The sequence below is a fragment of the Pygocentrus nattereri genome, chromosome 4, assembly GCF_015220715.1.
Source record: "Pygocentrus nattereri isolate fPygNat1 chromosome 4, fPygNat1.pri, whole genome shotgun sequence".
Classification (NCBI taxonomy): domain Eukaryota; kingdom Metazoa; phylum Chordata; class Actinopteri; order Characiformes; family Serrasalmidae; genus Pygocentrus; species Pygocentrus nattereri.
Window position 1 is genome coordinate 20172837 of NC_051214.1, and position 20659 is coordinate 20193495.

The 20659-nt window shown below is 41.8% G+C and overlaps 1 protein-coding gene across 1 annotated transcript in view; it reads right to left on the reverse strand.

Annotated features, from left to right (window-relative positions):
* aig1 (androgen-induced 1 (H. sapiens)) overlaps positions 1–20659 on the reverse strand; it is a 67671-nt gene that overhangs the window by 21705 nt on the left and 25307 nt on the right. The window contains exon 3 of the mRNA XM_017701003.2: positions 19565–19666. Coding sequence (XP_017556492.1) covers positions 19565–19666 — 102 coding nt within the window. The remainder of the gene's footprint in view (positions 1–19564; positions 19667–20659) is intronic.

A 20659-nucleotide genomic window follows, 5' to 3' on the forward strand; every position in this document is an offset into this window, starting at 1 on the left:
GGTGCAAAACATTTTATTTTTAATTTACTGTAGAAAATCAAATATACTGTTGATAATGATATGGAGATATTACACTAACAACAATCAGTATATTATATATTTATATATTTACAGACATAGGGAGAGAAAGACAGATGTTACTAGTAGTACTAGTAGGCTTTCTGGATGCACCACAGAGCTGCTGCCTCAGTGCTTCTCTGTGAATTAACATAATAAAAGTTGACTTATGGTCCTGCTAATTGCTGGCAAGAAGGAGGGGTGATGTCATGAAATCTCAGTCAGGCTAGTGTTAAACAAATCATTGTCTGTGAACACAGTTCACTGTGCCATCCAAAAATGCAAGGTAAAGCTGTATCTGGCAAAGAAGAAGTCACATATCAACAAGATCCAGAAACGCTGCTGTCTTCTCTGGGCCAAAACTCATTTACACTGGACTGAGGCAAACTGGAAAACTGTTCTGAGGTCAGATTAATCAAAATTTCAAATTCTTTTTGGAAACCATGGACACTGTGTCCTGTGGACTCAAGAGGAGACGGACAATCCGGCAATCCAAGAAAAGGGGAGCCTATAATGATAGACACGGTCCTGTCCCAACTTTTTTGAGATGTGTTGCTGACATTAAGCTCTAAATGAGTTAATGTTTTCATGAAATGGTAAAATGTCTCACTTTTAACATCTGATATGTGTTCTATGTTCTATTGTGAATAAATTTTGTGGATAATTTTTATTCACATATATTTATGTTTTACACTGCATCCCAACTTTTTTTGCAATTGGAGTTATACAATCAGGACCAACGGGTGGAAAATAAAGGGAATAATCAAGCAGGGGGCCAAGATCCTTTCATGAAGCTGCAGAAGGCTTCACCTGGTGCCACTGTAATCACAGTGGTTCGGGATGCTATGGTGATTGTCTGCAACTTACAGTACCCTTTTAACTGAAAGCTAATGTTTACGGACAGAGAGGTGTACAAGTGTAGTGCCACCACCGAATGCAAACACAATACAAACACAACACAAACTTTTCTGACTGTCATACTAGCAGTACAATGGTATATTATATTACACTGATTTCTTCGTTCAGTAGCATTATCTGTTCTGATCTTCAAATCTCTTTCTGGATTTCAGGGTTTTTGAGGGATAGCGCAGTGTTTTACCTGTTAAACTTTATGTAGCCTCTTAATCTCCTTGGAACCACAGGTGGTTCCGAAATGCACATCGTCATATTCTTCATAACTGTCATATTTCATAAGCTACATTCAGAAGCTGGGCATCATAGGAGGCTGTAACTCTTCTTTCCAGTCAAATAGATGGTGATGTCATTTTAAACCCTTATAATAAAAGCTTGTTTTTCTACTGAAAGTCGAGCTGTTTTCCCCCAAATCTGGGCTATAAACTATAAACAGACAGCGTCTCTTCAGTGATCTGCTCTGTAAACATTACTTTTATAAAATAACACAGAGTGTCTGAGATTTTTGGTTTTCAGCAGTAAATTGTAAGCATGTAGTGATATGAGTAGATCATAAAACGCATGTTCTGTTAACCTGAGGGGAGCTTTTAAAATAAATAAATGAATAAATAAATAAATAAAAATGTACATTTATTTCTTGCAGTTACTGAATAATTTATTAATTGGTTGTGTAAAGATGGATAAACCAAAATACACCTGGAGAGTAAGAGGTTAAAGAAAACGTATCGCTGCAGTCAGAAGAAAACCTGATATCTCAGTTTTTGTCGTTTTTCAGTTTGTGACATAATTTGAAAATATCTGTTGCCCTTTATATTGAGTGTAAATTTCATGATGAACGGACCAAAAGAAATGACCCAAAATGACTTGGAAAGACGTCTGGTTCCATTGACTTACATTAAAAGTAAAGTAGGTTTTTCCTTCACCTGAAAAGGTATAATTTCTTCCGACAACAGTGATATGCTAACGTAACCCTGCAGGGTAACAGTTTGAAAACTAACACATCTCCACATTGCAAACTGCAACTTACTTCTTAAAGGTAAGTTATATTCATGCAATCACATCACAAATCAAGTGATTATCTATGGGAGCTGGTCACAGTCTGGAGTCCCTGATTTAGCTGGCCCATATTCCCTTATCAACCTCCTGCCTGCCTTAACCTGTCAGAGCCATGGCTGACTGCGAGGCACAGTGGAATCTGAACCGTAGATATGTGGGCTAAGTGTGCACTCGTCTGGCCAGTGGAAGGCTCCCAGAGGGTATAGGGTGTCAGGGAAAGTACTCCCAAGGTCAGGAGTTGTGTTTCCCTGCCTGGTCTCCCAGGCTGTCCCTGACACACTCCCGTAGTCAACAGGGGGCTCACATGACCCAGCAGCCCACTGGCCCCATCGGCAATAAAATCTCAGCTAAATACCTCCGGCTTTGGCAGGGAGTGGGCCAAGGTTTGTGTGCATTCCCCTCGTACCTCAAGCGGCCACTGCCCCAAGGACAGCCTGGTCACTGAACTAACTTGGCATGACTAACAATGCAGTTTTTCCACTTGTGCATGACCCAGCCATGTTTTATTTTAGCAGGCTTTTGTGGGCCCCCATCTTAATTTAAAGCGGCAGCTCTCTCTCTGACCACGAGGCAGCGAAGCTTTCGGAATCTCGTGGCTTTGGCTGGCATGTCAGGACAGTCTGTGGAAAATCCCCTCCTACAAAAACTCACTCAGAGGACCCTGAACTGTAACCAGAACAGGCCATGTTAAATGCTTACATACATTCAGTCCTACAACAATGACAGGGCCAAACTGACCTCTTGGAGAGCCGCTTGGTCCGCAACGATGAATAAAACAGCTGTTCAAAAGAGAAACAACATTCAGTTTTGGTGACAGTCTCCAATACCTCAAATTTAGTTCGCCCATGTTCGGTCTAGACTACAAGTCTATTTTGGTGTGAAACACGTGTTGTGATTTCACAAACATGCTCTGCACCGTGCATCACACATCACAAGCTGCCAGCCACACCAGCAGTGGCGTGAACACAGATTTTTCCACATGCACAGTGAAACGAGTAGCTTCTCCACTGTTGAAGATGCTCACAGGAGTGCAAGCATTGGAGCAAATCATTTTGCAACTCCCCCGAGTCAAAAACTTTGGGAACAATGGGCAGAAAAACCCAGACTGAAACAGCCATCTTTCATCAGGGTGCGATGAGTAAATATTTTCCCAGTTGTCAAGGATGAGCTGTTGAGCCAGCCATGAGTCCGTTCTAATGACGGGGCTTGGAAGGAGCAATTTAACCTAGTAACTTTTCCAGGCCCAGCACAGCAACTCAATCATGAGCGCGAGGATGATATTATACACCGCCAAGGCCCGAACGCCAGTGAAATATTAGTGTCGCAAAAAACTGAGCTGCAATTATTGATCCTATTTAAGTAATCCCCCAGCGCTCACACAAAACCAAAGGAAATAGCTGAGCAGAGAGTACTTCAAATGGGGAAAGGGATTGTTTTCCTGAGGGGAATGAATATCATTGAACAGAGCTGTTTTTCTTTGCACCGAGGTTTATTCTTATCTGCTAACCAAATCTGTCTCCTGCTCTCTGCAAAAAGACACATCTGCTTCCTCCTCCTCACATACAACTGGCTCCAAACAGGTAAGAGTCACACTTTCTATTTTCTGTTAGCTGGATTTCTGCCAGCGCTCCGCAATGGTGCAGCTTTGCCAGTGTTGGACAGTAACTAAGTAAATGTAATTAGTTTCTGTATTAAGTATTTTTTCGTGTATCTGTACTGAAGTTTTTTCATTCTGGGCGACTTTTTACTTTCACTCCACTACATTTCAAAGTCTAATATCTGACTTTTTCCTCCGCTACATTTTGAGAAATCTGTCGTTCCTTTTGGTTTCTGTGTGTATAAAAACGTAACATGTCAAAACGAAAGAAGCACAAAGCAAGAGCACCAATCAGGGCACAGCGGTCACTTTGTTTAGAGCTTGTTTTGACCTGTTGGTCATACCGACCCAGTGCAGCACACGGTTCAACGTCAGCGCAGCAGCATAAAATTTTGGGAGAGTCTGTTCAACATAAATGATGAACTAACCTAACTTTGTGTAAATAGAGCACAATATAGAAATATGTCCACATATGCAGTCGTGACTGACGCGGCTTTTTTCTGAATTTATACAAACACCATTTCATTTTATAGTAAATTAGTTTGGGCCGGTTTATGTTTATTAACAGAGACCTACAGATCAATATAGTAAAGGAAATTCCAGGGGCGTCGCCTGGGGTGGGCTTCCGGGGCTTCAGCCCCGAATGATTATCCAGTAGCCCCGAACCTTTTCGCTCAGCTGTACTATTAATGAGGAGGCCAATGCTGCTGTGAGAATAGGAAATCTCTTAACGCCAATCATAGTGCCGCTTCAAGGATAAAGTTCCGCCTTTCAGGAGAAACAGCCAATCAGCTTGCTGGTTTTGCGGGCGCGGAGGAGAGCCCACCCCCACCCCCACCCCCGTGGGGGAGCGCACATGTGCTCTAGCCATTTTTGGCAGCAGGTTGCAGGTCGCTGACGGTGAAAGAAAATGGATATACGGCGTTTTTTCAAGGAGAAAGGTAACGGTAGTTAACTATGTAAACTGTGATGACATTGTTTGTGGAGCTCTGATAGCTGGTTAAAAACACACGTCTCCGAATCAAAACACACAGATCAAACCCACTGTGTGCTTAATAAAATGCAGCTTGTCACTAGTCAGCTTCGGAATTAGTTAGCTAACCTAGTTAGTTAACCTATCTAGCTAGTTAACCTAGATAGCTTAGGTAGTGAAGGTTTGAGAAAAAAAAAACTTATATAGCTAGTTATGTTATAGCTAGTTATAGTTATAGTTAGTATGTTCAACATGCCCTGATGTACCTGATAAGCTAATAACTATTTCATTTTCAAATTGTGTTTAATAATTTGGGATTGTATATATATATAATTAATTGGGCAGAGCCCCGGATCTTTACACACCCAGGCAACGCCCCTGGGAAACTCATTTGTGATCCTGAGTTTAAAGCCAGTTTTTATTCAACTGAAACTTGGAACTAAGTTGTAAATAAATCTGAAACTGAAACTTTGCTTGTGTGTAAAAAGTGATTTCAGAGCCGCTCGGTTCTCCCTGATGGAAACTGTTTACCTTCAGTTTTTTGTGCTTATGATCATTTTAATAGACTGGTTATTGACTGGAATAAAGACTGGTTTACCAAGAGAGACACTGGAGGATTTCACCTAAAATGAGTTCATGAAGCGAGTCTTGTTATAAAAATGATAACATTTATGGCATTTGGCTGGCACTCTTATCCAGAGTAACTTACAGTTTGGTCATTTTACACAGGGAGGCCAAGGTGGTGTTAGGAGTCTTGCCCAAAGACCCTTATTGGTATAGTGTAGGGTGTTTAACCTGGTGGGGATTGAACCCCTGTCTACAGCGTAGAAGACAGAGGTGTTAACCACTACACTAACCAACCAACCACAGCCATAATTACTTTTTTAGTACTTTTACCTTTGATACTCAAGTACATTTGAAGGTAAATACTTTAGTACTTTTACTCGTGGAGGTCTAAAGGGAGGAATTTCTACTTTTACTGGAGTAATATTTTACCTTGAGTGTCTCTACTTTAACTCAAGTACATGGTTTGTGTGTCCTACACTAGGTTTTGAGTAGCCTATCACAGGGGCACCCCCCAGTTTGAGTGATGGAAAACTCAAATTCATCACTAGTACATCAGGTGCCCTGGCAATGTATGGCTGAAGCTGCAATGTAGTGATGAAAGCTGCTCTGATGACAGTGGGAGCACCTGCCTCCTATGATGTGCTGGCTAACTACAGACACTCAATACATTAATATGGGGCTCAGCTGGATGAGTGGTTTTCAGGCTCATCTGCACTGGGGTAAGTTGCTGAAGCTATGATCTGAATAAATTTACAGATGTAAAATTGTTTGAGCTGCTGCCAGCAGGGTTTAAAGCAAATGACTAGGGCTAGGGTTTACAGTAAGACGAGCACTGCTGTGCAACTAATGGTGCCAGACTTTTTTCCCCCCAGGTCTTCATCCACTTGACAGCGTTTGGCTGGTTGCATCCAGCCCTGGTGCTGGGCCACTTTCCGACAGGCTCAGACATTCTGCTGGTTGCGCGACAAAATGAAAACCATAAAGTCTGTCTGTGCAACAGCCGAGCTAAGCCCTGTACTCTGACCTGTCATGAGCTCTTACTATTGCCTTATTTTAAAAGACATACTAAAAACCAAATGTATTTTCTGTCAAATGGCCTAAATTTAAAATGATTTAAAATCTTAATATTAAGGCTTAATATCACCGGCTCTAAACACTTTCCTGGACTCCTGGCCACAGAGGGGCAGTATAAGAAAGTCCAATTGGCCTTACTCTTTCTTGGTGGGTGGCATGGTCTGTTAGTTGACATAACTGAATAAGTAGACAATGTTTTCAGTTCCACTTTATATTAAGTGTCTTTAATAACTATGTAATTACCCATGAACAACATATGAAACAACAGTGTAACTAAAGATGATTTAGGCTATGTTACAGATGGATCACAGAAGCACAGCCTATGTCATTACACGTGTAACAACTTGCCTTATGTAATTACACAAGTGTATTTTTTGGATACACTACAGATCAGAAGTCTTTTCCAGCAGTTAAAGAAAGTACATTATATTGCCAAAAGTATTCAGTCGCCCATCCAAATCATTAAATTCAGGTGCTCCAATCACTTCCATGGCCACAGGTGTATAAAACCAAGCCCCTAGGCCTGCAGACTGCTTCTACAAACATTAGTGAATGAATGGGTCGCTCTCAGGAGCTCAGTGAATTCCAGCGTGGTACCGTGATCGGACGCCACTTGTGCAACAAGTCCAGTCGTGAAATTTCCAAACTACAAAATAGTCCACAGTCAACTGTCAGTGGTATTATAACAAAGTGGAAGCGATTGGGAACGACAGCAACTTAGGCCTTCGGAGGCCTTCAGATCAGCTCAAGAACAGCGTAGAGAGCTTCATGGAATGGGTTTCCATGGCCGAGCAGCTGCATCCAAAACTTACATCACCAAGCGCAATGCAAAGTGTGGAATGCAGTGGTGTAAAGCACCGCCACTGGACTCTAGAGCAGTGGAGATGTGTTCTCTGGAGTGACCAATCACGCTTCTCCGTCTGGCAATCCGATGGACGAGTCTGGGTTTGGCAGTTGCCAGGAGAACGGTACTTGTTTGACTGCATTGTGCCAAGTGTAAAGTTTGGTGGAGGGGAGATTATGGTGGGGTTGTTTTTCAGGAGTTGGGATCGGCCCCTTAGTTCCAGTGAAAGGAACTCTTAATGCTTCAGCACCAAGAGATTTTGGACAATTTCGTCCATAAAGACATGGATGAGCAAGTTTGGTGTGGAAGAACTTGACTGGCCTGCACAGAGTCCTGACCTCAACCCGATAGAACACCTTTGGGATGAATTAGAGCAGAGACTGTGAGCCAGGCCTTCTCGTCCAACATCAGTGTCTGACCTCACAAATGTGCTTCTGGAAGAATGGTCAAAAATTCCCATAAACACACTCCTAACCCTTGTGGAAAGCCTTCCCAGAAGAGTTGAAGCTGTTATAGCTGCAAAGGGTGGGCCGACATCATAGTAAACCCTATGGATTAAGAATGGGATGTGACTCAAGTTCATTTGTGTGTGAAGGCAGATGAGCCAATACTCTTCGATATATAGTGTATGTTTACATAATATTAGATACATGGTTTACATAATTACTGTGGAATAACTGTGTTGTAAGAAGACAATCACATTTCATTGATTAATACCCTTTTGTAATTCCACAGTACCTCTGTAACAACTACACAGGAACTTTCCTGTAGTGCAGTGTTAACGTTACACTTATAATAAGTGGACAGTTCCTGTGTAGCTGTTATGTAGGTACTGTGTAATAATGCATTAATATCGACACTGCTTTGGGTTTAATGCAGCACAATTCATCAATATTATAACAATTCCATGTTAATATGAGGGGCGTCTGCTGTTCTATCACATTACAGACTGGTTTAAAGCTGAAACTGGTTACAGTGTCACAGCAGTAGCATCATAAGTGCTGGCTATATGTTAGGAAAGCTGGCAGATCCAGTGTAAGTAATGTCTTAATGTAAGTTATTACAACCTTCCGTTTACTGCTGGAAAAACTGCTGTTCCAGCCTGATTACGAATGTAATTACATTTGTTATTACACTTGTGTAATTAAATGAGAGAGAACAGGCTATTACCACTATCAAGTAGCAGTTGTGTAATTACATGAGGCCAATCTAAAGTAGATACACATGTGTAATTATACAAGGTGTCCATCAATAATCCATATGTAACAGTTACTAAGTCATTAATAGTTACACTGTTGTTGCATATGTTGACATGTAACTACACAGTTATTAGAGACAATATAAAGTAGGACCATGTTATCATCCAAGCACGTTGAGCTGCCCATTGACATTACGCTGGCAGCAGTTCAAAAAGATGCAGTGTCTGGTTACACGTTTTGGTGGATGCACATGCTCACCTGGAAGCATTGTGTGATAGAGAAGACCTAACTAGTGGTTGAAACTAAATCCTGGAGAAAAAATTGGAAAGCTAGATCATTTACTGACAAACCATTTCCATTCCGGGCCTTTACTCATCGATCAGGCATAACATTATGACCACTTCTTTGTTTCTACGCTCACTGTCCATTTAATCAGCTCCACTTACTGTATAGGTGAATTTTGTAGTTCTACAGTTACAGACTGTAGTCCATCTGTTTCTCTGATACTTTGTTAGCCCCATTTCACCCTGTTCTTCAGTGGTCAGGACCCCCATGGACCCTCACAAAGCTGTGTTCTATTGGGGTGGTGGATCATTCTCAGTACTGCAGTGACACTGATGTGGTGGTGGTGTGTTAGTGTGTGTTGTGCTGGTCTGAGTGGATCAGACACAGCAGTGCTGCTGGAGTTTTTAAACACCTTAGTGTCGCTGCTGGACTGAGAATAGTCCACCAACCAAAATATCCAACCAACAGCGTCCTGTGGGCAGCATCCTGTGACCACTGATGGACTAGAGGATGACCAACACAAACTGTGCAGCAGCAGATGAGCTGTCGTCCCTGACTTTACAGCTACAAGGTGGACTGACAAGGTAGGAGTGTCTAATAGAGTGGACAGTGAGTGGACAGAGTGTTTAAAAATTTCAGCAGCACTGCTGTGTCTGATCCACTCAGACCAGCACAGCACACACTAACACACCACCACCACGTCAGTGTTACTGCAGTGCTGAGAATGACCCACCACCCAAATAGTACCTGCTCTGTCAGGGTCCATGGGGGTCCTGACCACTGAAGTACAGGGTAAAAGGGGGTAACAAAGTATCAGAGAAACAGATGGACTACAGTCTGTAACTGTAGAACTACAAAGTGCACCTATACAGTAAGTGGAGCTGATAAAATGAACAATGAGGTCATAATGTTATGCCTGATCGATCTCCATAGATCATTATGAGCAAGAAACTTACCTGAAAACAGGTTTGCAGATGTACAAAGCTTCTGAAGTTTTGCAATAGCAGACATACCAAAATAGAGCATTACGTAAGCCTTTATGGTACAGTATGTCCTTATTGAGTGGCTGGTTACTTGCCAACAACTACAAGGTGCCATCTGTCAACCGGGAGCTTTAGAGAGTGGTGCAGTTGCCTTGAAAAAAAGGTCATTCTAAGGCTAATACTCTGTCGCAATAAACAATTCATTTTATTTTTATTCATTTATAGCAGTCACGGTGATAATGTGTACATGCAAAATGTTACAAACATGTATTTACATCAGGACAATGCTAAGATAGTGTTCCTACATGTATACCTGAGTGATGATAGCACTGACTGTACATGAACAGTGTGCCAGCAGTACCATGCACTGTGCACCGCTGAATGCCTCTATGTTTTTGGCAGGTACAAGTGCTTAGATGATCAAGCACAGCCGCTACAGTCCATACCAGCTCCATGTTCTCCAAATCTGATGCAGCCTTTGCCGCAGTGTGGAGTCATACACAGTATGGATATAATCTATTACACTGCTACCACAGAAAGAATGATTTATTTAGTCTCTTTTTACCTCACTGAACACAAGGAATGCCAAGCTGTTAACCAGCAAAATGTATGGGGAAACCTCAATGGGCATAATGGAGGAGAGGCCTGTTTTAACATGTCATTAAAATGATTCTGCATCTTGCAGCAGTCTGGGGAATTACAGTCTGGGTTTGCTTGGACCCAATACCCAAGATAGCAATTACCACTAGGTGGCAATCTGTCAACAGTCAGATTTGCCCATAGTGGGAGACGGGAGGTTCACTGGAACAAGCTGAAAACCTCTGAATTGGTTCTGCCCAGGCATTTCATTTTTCCTCAAGGGTGTATAAATCACACTGATGCCCTCAACAGTGCACACTGGCTGTGCCCACTGGGGTGCACAAATGGCTCTCCTTGCCATCCGATTTTGTATATCAGTAAGCAGTGGTGGGCAGTAACTAAACAAATGTAATTAGTTTGTGTACTTAAGTATTTTTTTGTGTATCTGTACTGAAGTTTTTCCATTCTGGGCGACTTTTTACTTTCACTCCACTACATTTCAAAGTCTAATATCTGATTTTTTCCTCCACTACATTTTGAGAAATCTGTCGTTCCTTTTGGTTTCTGTGTGTATAAAAATGTAACGTCAAAACGAAAGAAGCGCAAAGCAAGAGCACCAATCAGGGCACAGCGGTCACTTTGTTTAGAGCTTGTTTTGACCTGTTGGTCATACCGACCCAGTGCAGCACACGGTTCAACGTCAGAGCAGCAGCATAAAATTTTGGGAGAGTCTGTTCAACATAAATGATGAACTAACCTAACTTTGTGTAAATAGAGCACAATATAGAAATATGTCCACATATGCAGTCGTGACTGACGCGGCTTTTTTCTGAATTTCTACAAACACCATTTCATTTTATAGTGAATTAGTTTGGGCTGGTTTATGTTTATGAACAGAGACCTACAGATCAATATAGTAAAGGAAACTCATTTGTGATCCTGAGTTTAAAGCCAGTTTTTATTAAACTGAAACTTGGAACTAAGTTGTAAATAAATCTTAAACTGAAACTTTGCTTGTGTGTAAAAAGTGATTTCAGAGCCACTCGGTTCTCCCTGATGGAAACTGTTTACCTTCAGTGTTTTGTGCTTATGATCATTTTAATAGACGTCAGCGTCACTAATTAATGACGTTCTATTAAAAGACTGGTTTACCAAGAGAGACACTGGAGGATTTTCACCTAAAATGAGTTCATGAAGCGAGTCTTGTTATAAAATGATAACAGGACATCAGAGCCATAATTACTCTTTTAGTACTTTTACTTTATACTTAAGTACATTTGAAGGCAAATAGTTTAGTACTTTTACTCAAGTGGAGGTCTAAAGGGAGGAACTTCTACTTTTACTGAGTAATATTTTACTACTTTAACTCAAGTTACTTCGTACACCACTGTGAGTAAGCAGACTGTGCTTGTTCATAATGAATGAAATATTTGCATCTGCTCATGAAGACCAAACCATTGCATAACAACTGAAATGCACATCTGGATCTCATCTCATCAGTGTCTTAAAGGCAGCCCGAGGTTGTACCACTGGGTCTGTCTAGCTACAATGAGGTTCTTCTGACAGTGGTGAACCAAACGTGTTATTAGCCATAGAGACAACACCACTAGAGTGCTCTGAAGGCCAGGATCAATTTAACAGCGCAGTGGTTGTAGGTTTGGGGAGGGGGTGTTGGGGGTGTTGATCAATTTCAGTCAGTCGCTCAGAGCTATTTTACCTCTCACTTGGAGCATGGCTTCTTCTTACTGTAAATGGTGAGACGCTTACCCCCGCAAGTCAAAACATACTGGTAATCGCAGCGGGAGTGTATAGTTAGAGACAATTTTCTGAAGAGCGTCCCCTCCAAATTGGCCTGTGGGTACAGCTATTTTCCACTCTAAACAACAGCCTGCAAACTCAACAGAACGAACTGCAGGGGAATGCCACAAACAGTTCAGAGACAGTTTAAAAGCAGGCCTATGAACCTTGGTTGGGCTCAGTGTGAGATTTTCTTTACTGGCATGAGGAAAGGGACGGGGATTGCTACAGGCCAAAGGAAGCTAGGAAGCTATTAGGTTGTTAAGCGTGGAACCTTGTTACAAACTCCCGGAGCATCTGGTAACATGAAGCATTCGTGTCAAAATCATTTCGTCCTGCAGAACCAAGGTAACACTGGAAAACTTGTCAGCTCCCATTCTTATTGACTTACACAATGAAAACTGACAAACCACTTTTGCAAGCCAGGCTCCAACTTGGTCACCTCAAAAGGATGGAAAAAAAAAGCCTACATGTAAGTGACCGGTGCCAACTTTAAGTCACGGAGAGGACGAACAGGCTACTGTAAGTCTGAAAGAGGCCCATGAATAGTTGATGGGAAAGAGGGCTGGGAGGCCGGCTCTGACGGAAAGCCTACTGCGGTGTATCACATTAGTCTCTCCTCTTTCCAGTTCGCCACCCAACAAAGGCCTGGTGGAGATGTAGGGGTTGTTTACCGTGGGTAATCAGTCATAAAAGCCCCCGTACATAATGAGCTCCATTCCGGGGCCTTGTGTCATTTAAAGCTCCCCTGAACCTACCTGCTGAATTAAATATGACGAAGGCGGACCATGCTCTCACTGGGAGAAAAGCTCAACGGTACTGGCTCTAAATGGTAATGTTCATGCAAGAACTCCAGAAGTTCCAATTTCAATCTGTCCTCTTCTTTCAGGATTGATCTGATGCACGACGCATGGCGCAGTTGTGGCGAGTTGGGACTTTTGAAAGGCTCAAGCTCTCAGGGGAGATGTAAGAAGTTTATTCGTGGTGTGTGCTGCGAGAGAAGTGCTTTGAACCCAGGAGTTGCGCAGCAGGAGGCTACTGGCATTGACATTACAGTAGCGCAAGCCTCTCCTGACAAGCCTCTCTTGGCAGCGGAGTAATTACACAGTGGAGACGGGATTTTTGTCAAAGCGAGCTCGACGCAGGTAAACTGCCTCCCAGCATTGCCATGAAAGCCTGGTGGAGGCCTCTTTAAGTGCTGATGAAGTGTCTCTGCCCTAATTGTCAATGCCACATTAAGGGAGTCCTATTAAGTTTTGCCAAATACACCGCGCCCACTTTGACAGCACTGAAACGGTCCGTTGAAGAAAACTGTCCCATCCCTTGTCACCTGGGAGAACAATACTCGGAATAATATCTTCTTTTTCTTTGTTTCCACTCTAGCATATCTCTTGATGTCAAGCTCATATTTTCCGTGACAGTTTTCAAGCAACTCCGCCAGCCTAATTAATATTCATGCATATTTACATGTCTTCATAGATCATAGATTTTGAAGCATCTGGAAAGTTTGAAAAGGATTCGCTGTGATGTCCTCTCCACCCATGTGCATCAAAATTCCCTTCATAAGCTCAAAAATGGTGCCTTGCATTTTCAAACAAGATTTTTTAAAGGTATGAGCTGTTGGGCAGTGTTACAGTACTCCTCAGTACATGTATGTTATGACAACAGCATTCAATCAACACATTGGCCTCCTGCAAAGTTCAGCCAGGCTCCTCTACTCAGGGGCAAGGTGTAAAACACTGGCAATCGCCCTGCTGTGCAGTTTACTTCAAAAAACCTGATAAGAAAACCACAGCCAGACCGAATTGCAGGGCCGGTGCGTTTAATTGTAGCCACTGCCATCTGCCAAACAGTAACAGGGCTTGGTCACTATTTCCTCCTCTGAGCAGGCGAGGGGAGCGGAGAACGGTTGCCGTGGAAGCGCAGATAAACAAACAAATGCGGTACCATGGAATGTAGCAAAATATTTACGATGGAGTAGCCCTCCCGCCGGCGTCGCACAGTCATGCTGGCCAAGCTGGAAACTTCACATATCATGAATTGTTCTCAGCTGTAAGATGCTTTGCTTGCCTCCGCTGGGTTTGCCCTTAGCAACCTACTCCAGTTTAGACCCCGATACATTCCTTTCTGTCTTCCCTCATCCAAACCTGGCAAGCAGTCGGTGGCAATCCATTTGTATTACGACGCTAGGAAATGCTTTGATTTATACAATTCCACATTGTTTAATGCACCCAGCAATTTGGCTGATACACATAAATCAGTGTTGAATTGACCATAGCAACGCATATGCAAAATTCTCCCGACAAAAACCCGGCTTGCAAATGCAGCAGATATAAATCTGAGGTAACAGCCTCTGGGAAATGAGACCTACTTTTCAAACACATGGCTGTAATCCACCAAGCATTATCTAATGTGGGCCTGATGTGTCTTGTGTTTTCACGACAGGGGTAACCAAAACTCCAAACTCCAAAGTACTTCATATGATTTAATAAATACATCTTTTTGTTAAGAACTGATTTTGGCCTTTTTATTGTTGATTAAACAAGAGAGGCATGCTTCCCTAGAAACTGTTTTACATGTGACTCATACTGTACTATATGCTGCACAGCTCGTCTTAACCAAGAATAAAATATTTCCAAACATTGTCTCAATCCAAGCTTTCACTTTTTTCCAGAGATCTTAAAACAGCTCTTGCAGCCACTGAACTACAGAAATAAGTGACTGATACACAAAGATCAGGCGTAACATTCTGACCACCTCCTTGTTTCTACGCTCATTGTCCATTTTATCAGCTCCACTTACTGTATAGGGGCACTTTGTAGTTCTACAGTTACAGACTGTAGTCCATCTGTTTCTCTGATACTTTGTTACCCCCTTTTACAATGTTCTTCAATTTTCAGGACCCCCATGGACCCTCACAGAGCAGGTACTATTTGGATGGTGGCTCATTCTGCAGTAACACTGACGTGGTAGTGGTGTGTTAATGTGTGTTGTGCTGGTACGAGTGGATCAGACACAGCAGTGCTGCTGAAGTTTTTAAACACTGTGTCCACTCACTGTCCACTCTATTAGACACTTCTACCTTGTCGGACCACCTTGTAGATGTAAAGTCAGAGATGATAGCTCATCCACTGCTGCACAGTTTGTGCTGGTCATCCTCTAGACCTTCATCAGTGGTCACAGGACACTGCCCACAGGACGCTGTTGGCTATATATTTTTGGTTGGTGGACTATTCTCAGTCCAGCACTGACACTAAGGTGACTCAGACCAGCACAACACACACTAACACACCACCACCACATCAGTGTCACTGCAGTGCTGAGAATGATCCACCACCCAAATAGTACCTGCTCTGTGAGGGTCCTGGGGGTCCTGACCACTGAAGAACAGGGTAAAAAGGGGTAGCAAAGTATCAGAGAAACAGATGGACTACAGTCTGTAACTGTAGAACTACAAAGTGCACCTATAAAACAGTCCTGCCACTCAACCGCACAAACATGCACGATACTGATCACAACCATCATTTATTAGACTGACCTATCATAAAACTAAAGCTGCCCAAGGCTTTGTATTCCACCTGAAATTAATGTCTCATTCTTGATTGCATGCAATAATTGACATCATTATAGTACAAGAGATTAAAAGGAACAATATATGCTTTCACTTTTGTCGAAGGCAGAAGAACTGTTACAAGACAGTTGTGTGTCCTGCTATGATGTATGGTTTGGAGACTGTGGCTCTGTCTGCTGGAGGTGGCGGAGATGAAGATGCTGAGATTTTCGTTGGGAGTGACAAGGATGGACAAGATTAGAAATGAGCAGATCAGAGGAACAGTGAAGGTGGAGCAGTTTGGAGATAAAGCCAGAGAGGCCAGGTTGAGATGGTTTGGACATGTGTTGAGGAGGAATAGTGGATATATTGGGCAAAGAATGTTGGAGATGGAGCTGCTGGGTAGAAGGAGAAGAGGTAGACCTCAGAGAAGGTTTATGGATGTAGTGATCGGCGGTGGATAGGGCAAGATGGAGGCAGATGATCTGCTGTGGCGACCCCTAAAGCGAGCAGCTGAAAGAAGAAGACTTTTGTCCAAGGCAGATGTTGAAGAAGGATCTATACTGCAGAACTCTGTGACCTCAAAAACATCATTGGTCTTTCTGCTTGAGGGTAATTTTGTGGTGAGGGCTGTTTTAATGGTTTTGTAAGGTGCTAGAAAGGGGTGTTGGTGCATATAGATGGATAAATTCTACACAGATGTTTTGCATTTCAGCACCCCTTGAAACACAGTTACGTTGTTACAATATTGTGACAACCCATTGTTTTGGTGCCTACAACATTGTGACAACATTGAAATGTAATTCCTCGAAAAGTTGTGATAAAGTTATCCACTACACTTTCACAGCATTGTCAGTACATTCTTACAACCTCCTAGAACCCTCACAGGTTCCCTTATGTTTTCCATGGAACTCTGTTGGAATGGAGTTTTGTTAAGTCATCAACAAGTGGTCATAATACTGCATGGCAACGTTACTGAACAATGAGTTTGTGAGAACCTTGTCTCTACTCTGGTGCACCAGTGATCCAGTGTGGTGACATTTTCCAAATTCTGGGGAATATAGATGATGATGTGCCCAGACACAATACATCACATTTCTGCTTCAGGGCAATTTTTTAGTCTGTCCCACTTTATATTAAGTGTCTCTAATAACTGTGTAGTTGCACGTGAACAACATATGCAACAACAATGTTACTACTAATGATTTAGTCACTGTTACAAGTGGATTACAGAAGTACAGCTTATGTAATTACATGTGGGTATCAACTTCAGTTTTGCCTCATGTAATTAGTCCATCTTAATAGTGGTAATAGCCTATTCTTGCTCATGTAATTACACAACGGTAATAACAAATGTAATTACATTCACAATCAGGCTGGAACAGCAGTTTTTCCAGCAGTAAACGGAAGTTTGTATTAACTTACATTAAGACATTACTTACACTGGATCTGCCAGCTTTCCTAACATTTAGCCAGCACTTATGATGCTACTGCTGTGACACTGTAACCAGTTTCAGCTTTAAACCAGTCTGTAATGTGACAGAACAGCAGACGCCCCTCATATCAACATGGAACTGTTATAACATTAATTAAATGTCTATATTACTGCATTATTACACAGTGAAGACATAACAGCTATACAGGAACTGTCCCTTATTATAACAGTACACTACGGGAAAGTTCCTGTGTAGAAGATACACATGTAATTACAAAGGCTGTACTTCTGTAACATTGCCTAAATCATCCGTAGTTACAGTGTTGTTGCATATGGTATTCATGTGTAACTACACAGTTATAACAGACACTTAATATAAAATGGGACCTTTTTATTCTGATTAGATTTTCAAAATGAATGACTTCAGAACAAAAGTGTGTGTTTGAGCATATAGCACAACCCAACACCCCCAACACACACACACACACCTTTTACCTGATAGAATACACTGTACCCAGCTGACTCATGATAATAAGCAGTTGTATTTAGTTAACGGTTCAGTAAAATATGTTATTTGTATTAAAATGGAGTGATGTAAAAAAAATTAAAAGGAGGTTATAAAGTATGAGACAGGGCTTGTATGAAATCAGGCAACTATTCAATTGGTTTCACATGTGCACCAAATAGGTTTGGGTGGTATCCTCTTGTTCCATACCTTCAAACCATCTCCAGATATTATGGCGGCATACATTATTACTAGGATGGCTTGGGACATTAACAAAAAAAATTATTGTTGCTTAAAAAGTTTGGTTCGCTTACATGGTCACCAAATAAGCAAACAGTAATTTACTGTTAGTCTAGTAAGCAGGCTGCGGACCCTGACCGCACCACACACCACAGTTTGATTCTAACCAACGGGTGCCCTGCTGAAACAAGTATAGATGATCAAAACTCAAGTCTGAGAGCAGAAGCTAAGTTACCGTTGTTGGAGTGACAGAAGACCAAAATCGGACCTGTTCTGCGGTGTTTGAAACTGTAGCGGTTTGGCGAAGGTATTAAGTTCTGATGGGCCGATCCACATTTTATCTTTTCTGATCCGATTCGGATACAAGGGTTCTTTTTTATTTGAATATTATCATTACCATTGTTGGTGTTGTGTTTAAGGTTGTATTTAAAGTGTTTAATCTTCAAATCTCTAAGCATGTCTGTAACGGAGGCTGCAGCTGGACTGCCGGTGAGTGATCCCTGCACCCAGTGCACAGTGAGACCTTATGAGAGACACTGGACTCACATCTGAGACCCAAATATCAGTTATGAAGATCATGGCTTTAACATCTAACTGCTCCACTAACAGCTATGATTTGTACACTTTGTTACAGCCGTATCTGAATCCCTGAAGGATATTTTCGGGATGGCAGGTTATTCCCAGGGTCTAAGTTCTCCAACAGGCTGCAAATTCCAACATTTTCCACTGCAGACAGCAGTTGGTCATCAAGTATGATGAAGTTGAGCAACTTCTCTGTGACCCCTTTAGCCTTTGGGTTGTGTGCTGGATATTTATCGTGTTTCTAGAAAGCATCAGTGAGATTCACTGCTGGGTCACACCTTCCCATCTGTTAACCAGCATGAATTGCTGGTACTCTTTCACGTGAAACCTCTGCATGTGATTAAATTGGGTGTAATGTACGACGTGGCTGCACTTCCACAACTCGGCACGCTGGCTTTACACACATTACAGTTAGCTTGCTTTTCAGTGTTTCCAAACTAAAATATCTCCACACAAACAACATTTGTTGGTCAAACCAACAGCTAATGTTATTTACTCACTCGGTTAACAGACTGAAGTTGCTGCTGGTTCATGGTAAGATGTGGACTGGAGTCTAGATTGGTGATGTCTCTATGTTATGTTATGTTATGTTATGTTATGTTATGTTATGTTATGTTATGTTATGTTATGTTACAGCGGATTCATGGTCCAGCGCAATGGAATATGAATTGGTAATATGGATTGGTAAGTCGATCGTCCCTGTCTGTCCGATATTCGTTGGCTATGCAGAACCAGTCCCATCTCTAGTAATAAGAGCTTAGTTAGCAGGCCAAGCAGGCCATACCCCACATCACAGGCTTTATACCAGCTACCTGATGCTGAAATGACACCCTTTAAAAAGATATTGAAGTTGAGTGACTGCTGTAAATTGAAAGCTGAAATCGAACCTGTTCTGTGGTGTATGCAGCTCTTAGCCTTCATGGAGCCACTTTCATGCTTAGTTTTCCTGCGTTTTTTTTTTTTTTTTTTACCTGGCTATGATTTTCCCCTCTTTCTATCAGCACTTTCTATCTGTGAGCTCCCACATCACCAATCAGTGAGCCTCTACAAAATGTAAATGGATGGAATGTTTTTTTGGCTGTTTAGATGTGGGACAGAAATTTTTCACAACATTTTAAAATACTGTCAGTGTTTTTAAATAATGCAGTATATGTTATGAGTATCATACCACCAAACACTAGTGCTAACAATGGCTCTCAAGTAATGGTAAATTTTGGATTTTGAGTTAAAAATACTTGTTTCTGCACAAAAAAAGAGCCTTACGAATTTACTGTATTAATGTATTACTGTGTTCATATAGTATTAAGCCACAATGGATTAAGCACTCACCATTCCATGGTTCAGCCATTGAGGTATAAAGTTGTCCAAGAGTCTTGGATACACTAGGTCTCTGTCGTACAGATATAAGGTCCAGAACATGGTCACCACAAACTGCAAAAGAAAGGTTTTTATTAGAAAATGTATTTTTTTTTTTTACCAACGATCCAGGTTTATGACTGTAGGTATTTTAAATTGATAAAGTGCATTAAAATTTGAGGGGCTGTTCCATGGTGCATTATACTCTAGTGTACTATAACTTACAGCATGGTATAGCACATCGATCAGGCATAACATTATGACCTCCTTGTTTCTACGCTCATAGTCCATTTTATCAGCTCTACTTACTGTATAGGTGCACTTTGTAGTTCTACAGTTACAGACTGTAGTCCATCTGTTTCTCTGATACTTTGTTAGCCCCCTTTTACCCTGTTCTTCAGTGGTCAGGTACATGGCCTGCTGTGTGTGTGTGTGTGTGTGTGTGTGTGTGTGTGTGTGTGTGTGTGTGTGTGTGAGTGGACAATATGGACAGGCTGCTGACTGGCTACAGCTGCTAAAGTAGAACCCTACGCTGGACACTTGTATTTTAAACATCCGGTATTTTTACATAAATTGTTGTGGCTTTATTGATTTAGATGAACAATAATGTGGTGGGCCCAGCAGACCACTCAATAATACACACCACACAGGGCTTAAAATCAAATCAGATATCAGCTGTCTGGTTGTAATGACTGCAATAGTCTCACAATAACTGAAGTCTTGTTACAAATGAGCATACGTGTATTTAGGTTGGGAAGAAACTGGAAACATCATTCAGCGTTACCATGGCAGCAGCGCCGAACAGACATTAAAGCCTGTAAACAGTGGAAAAGCAGCTCATCTCACCTTTTTCTACTCTGTCTGTCTCTAATAATGAAGCTGAGAGCTGATCAGAGTTAATGATCTTCTCAGCGAAGCTCGTTCTGCTCGTTAGTTTGTGCTGATGATGCAGTGATTCAGTCATGTGATGCTACTGAGTAGGATTAACTCATGAGGGTAATTTCAGGAGGCCACTTCATCACATTAATGATATATTAGAGTCTCTTACTTAAACGAGTCTGAACCGTC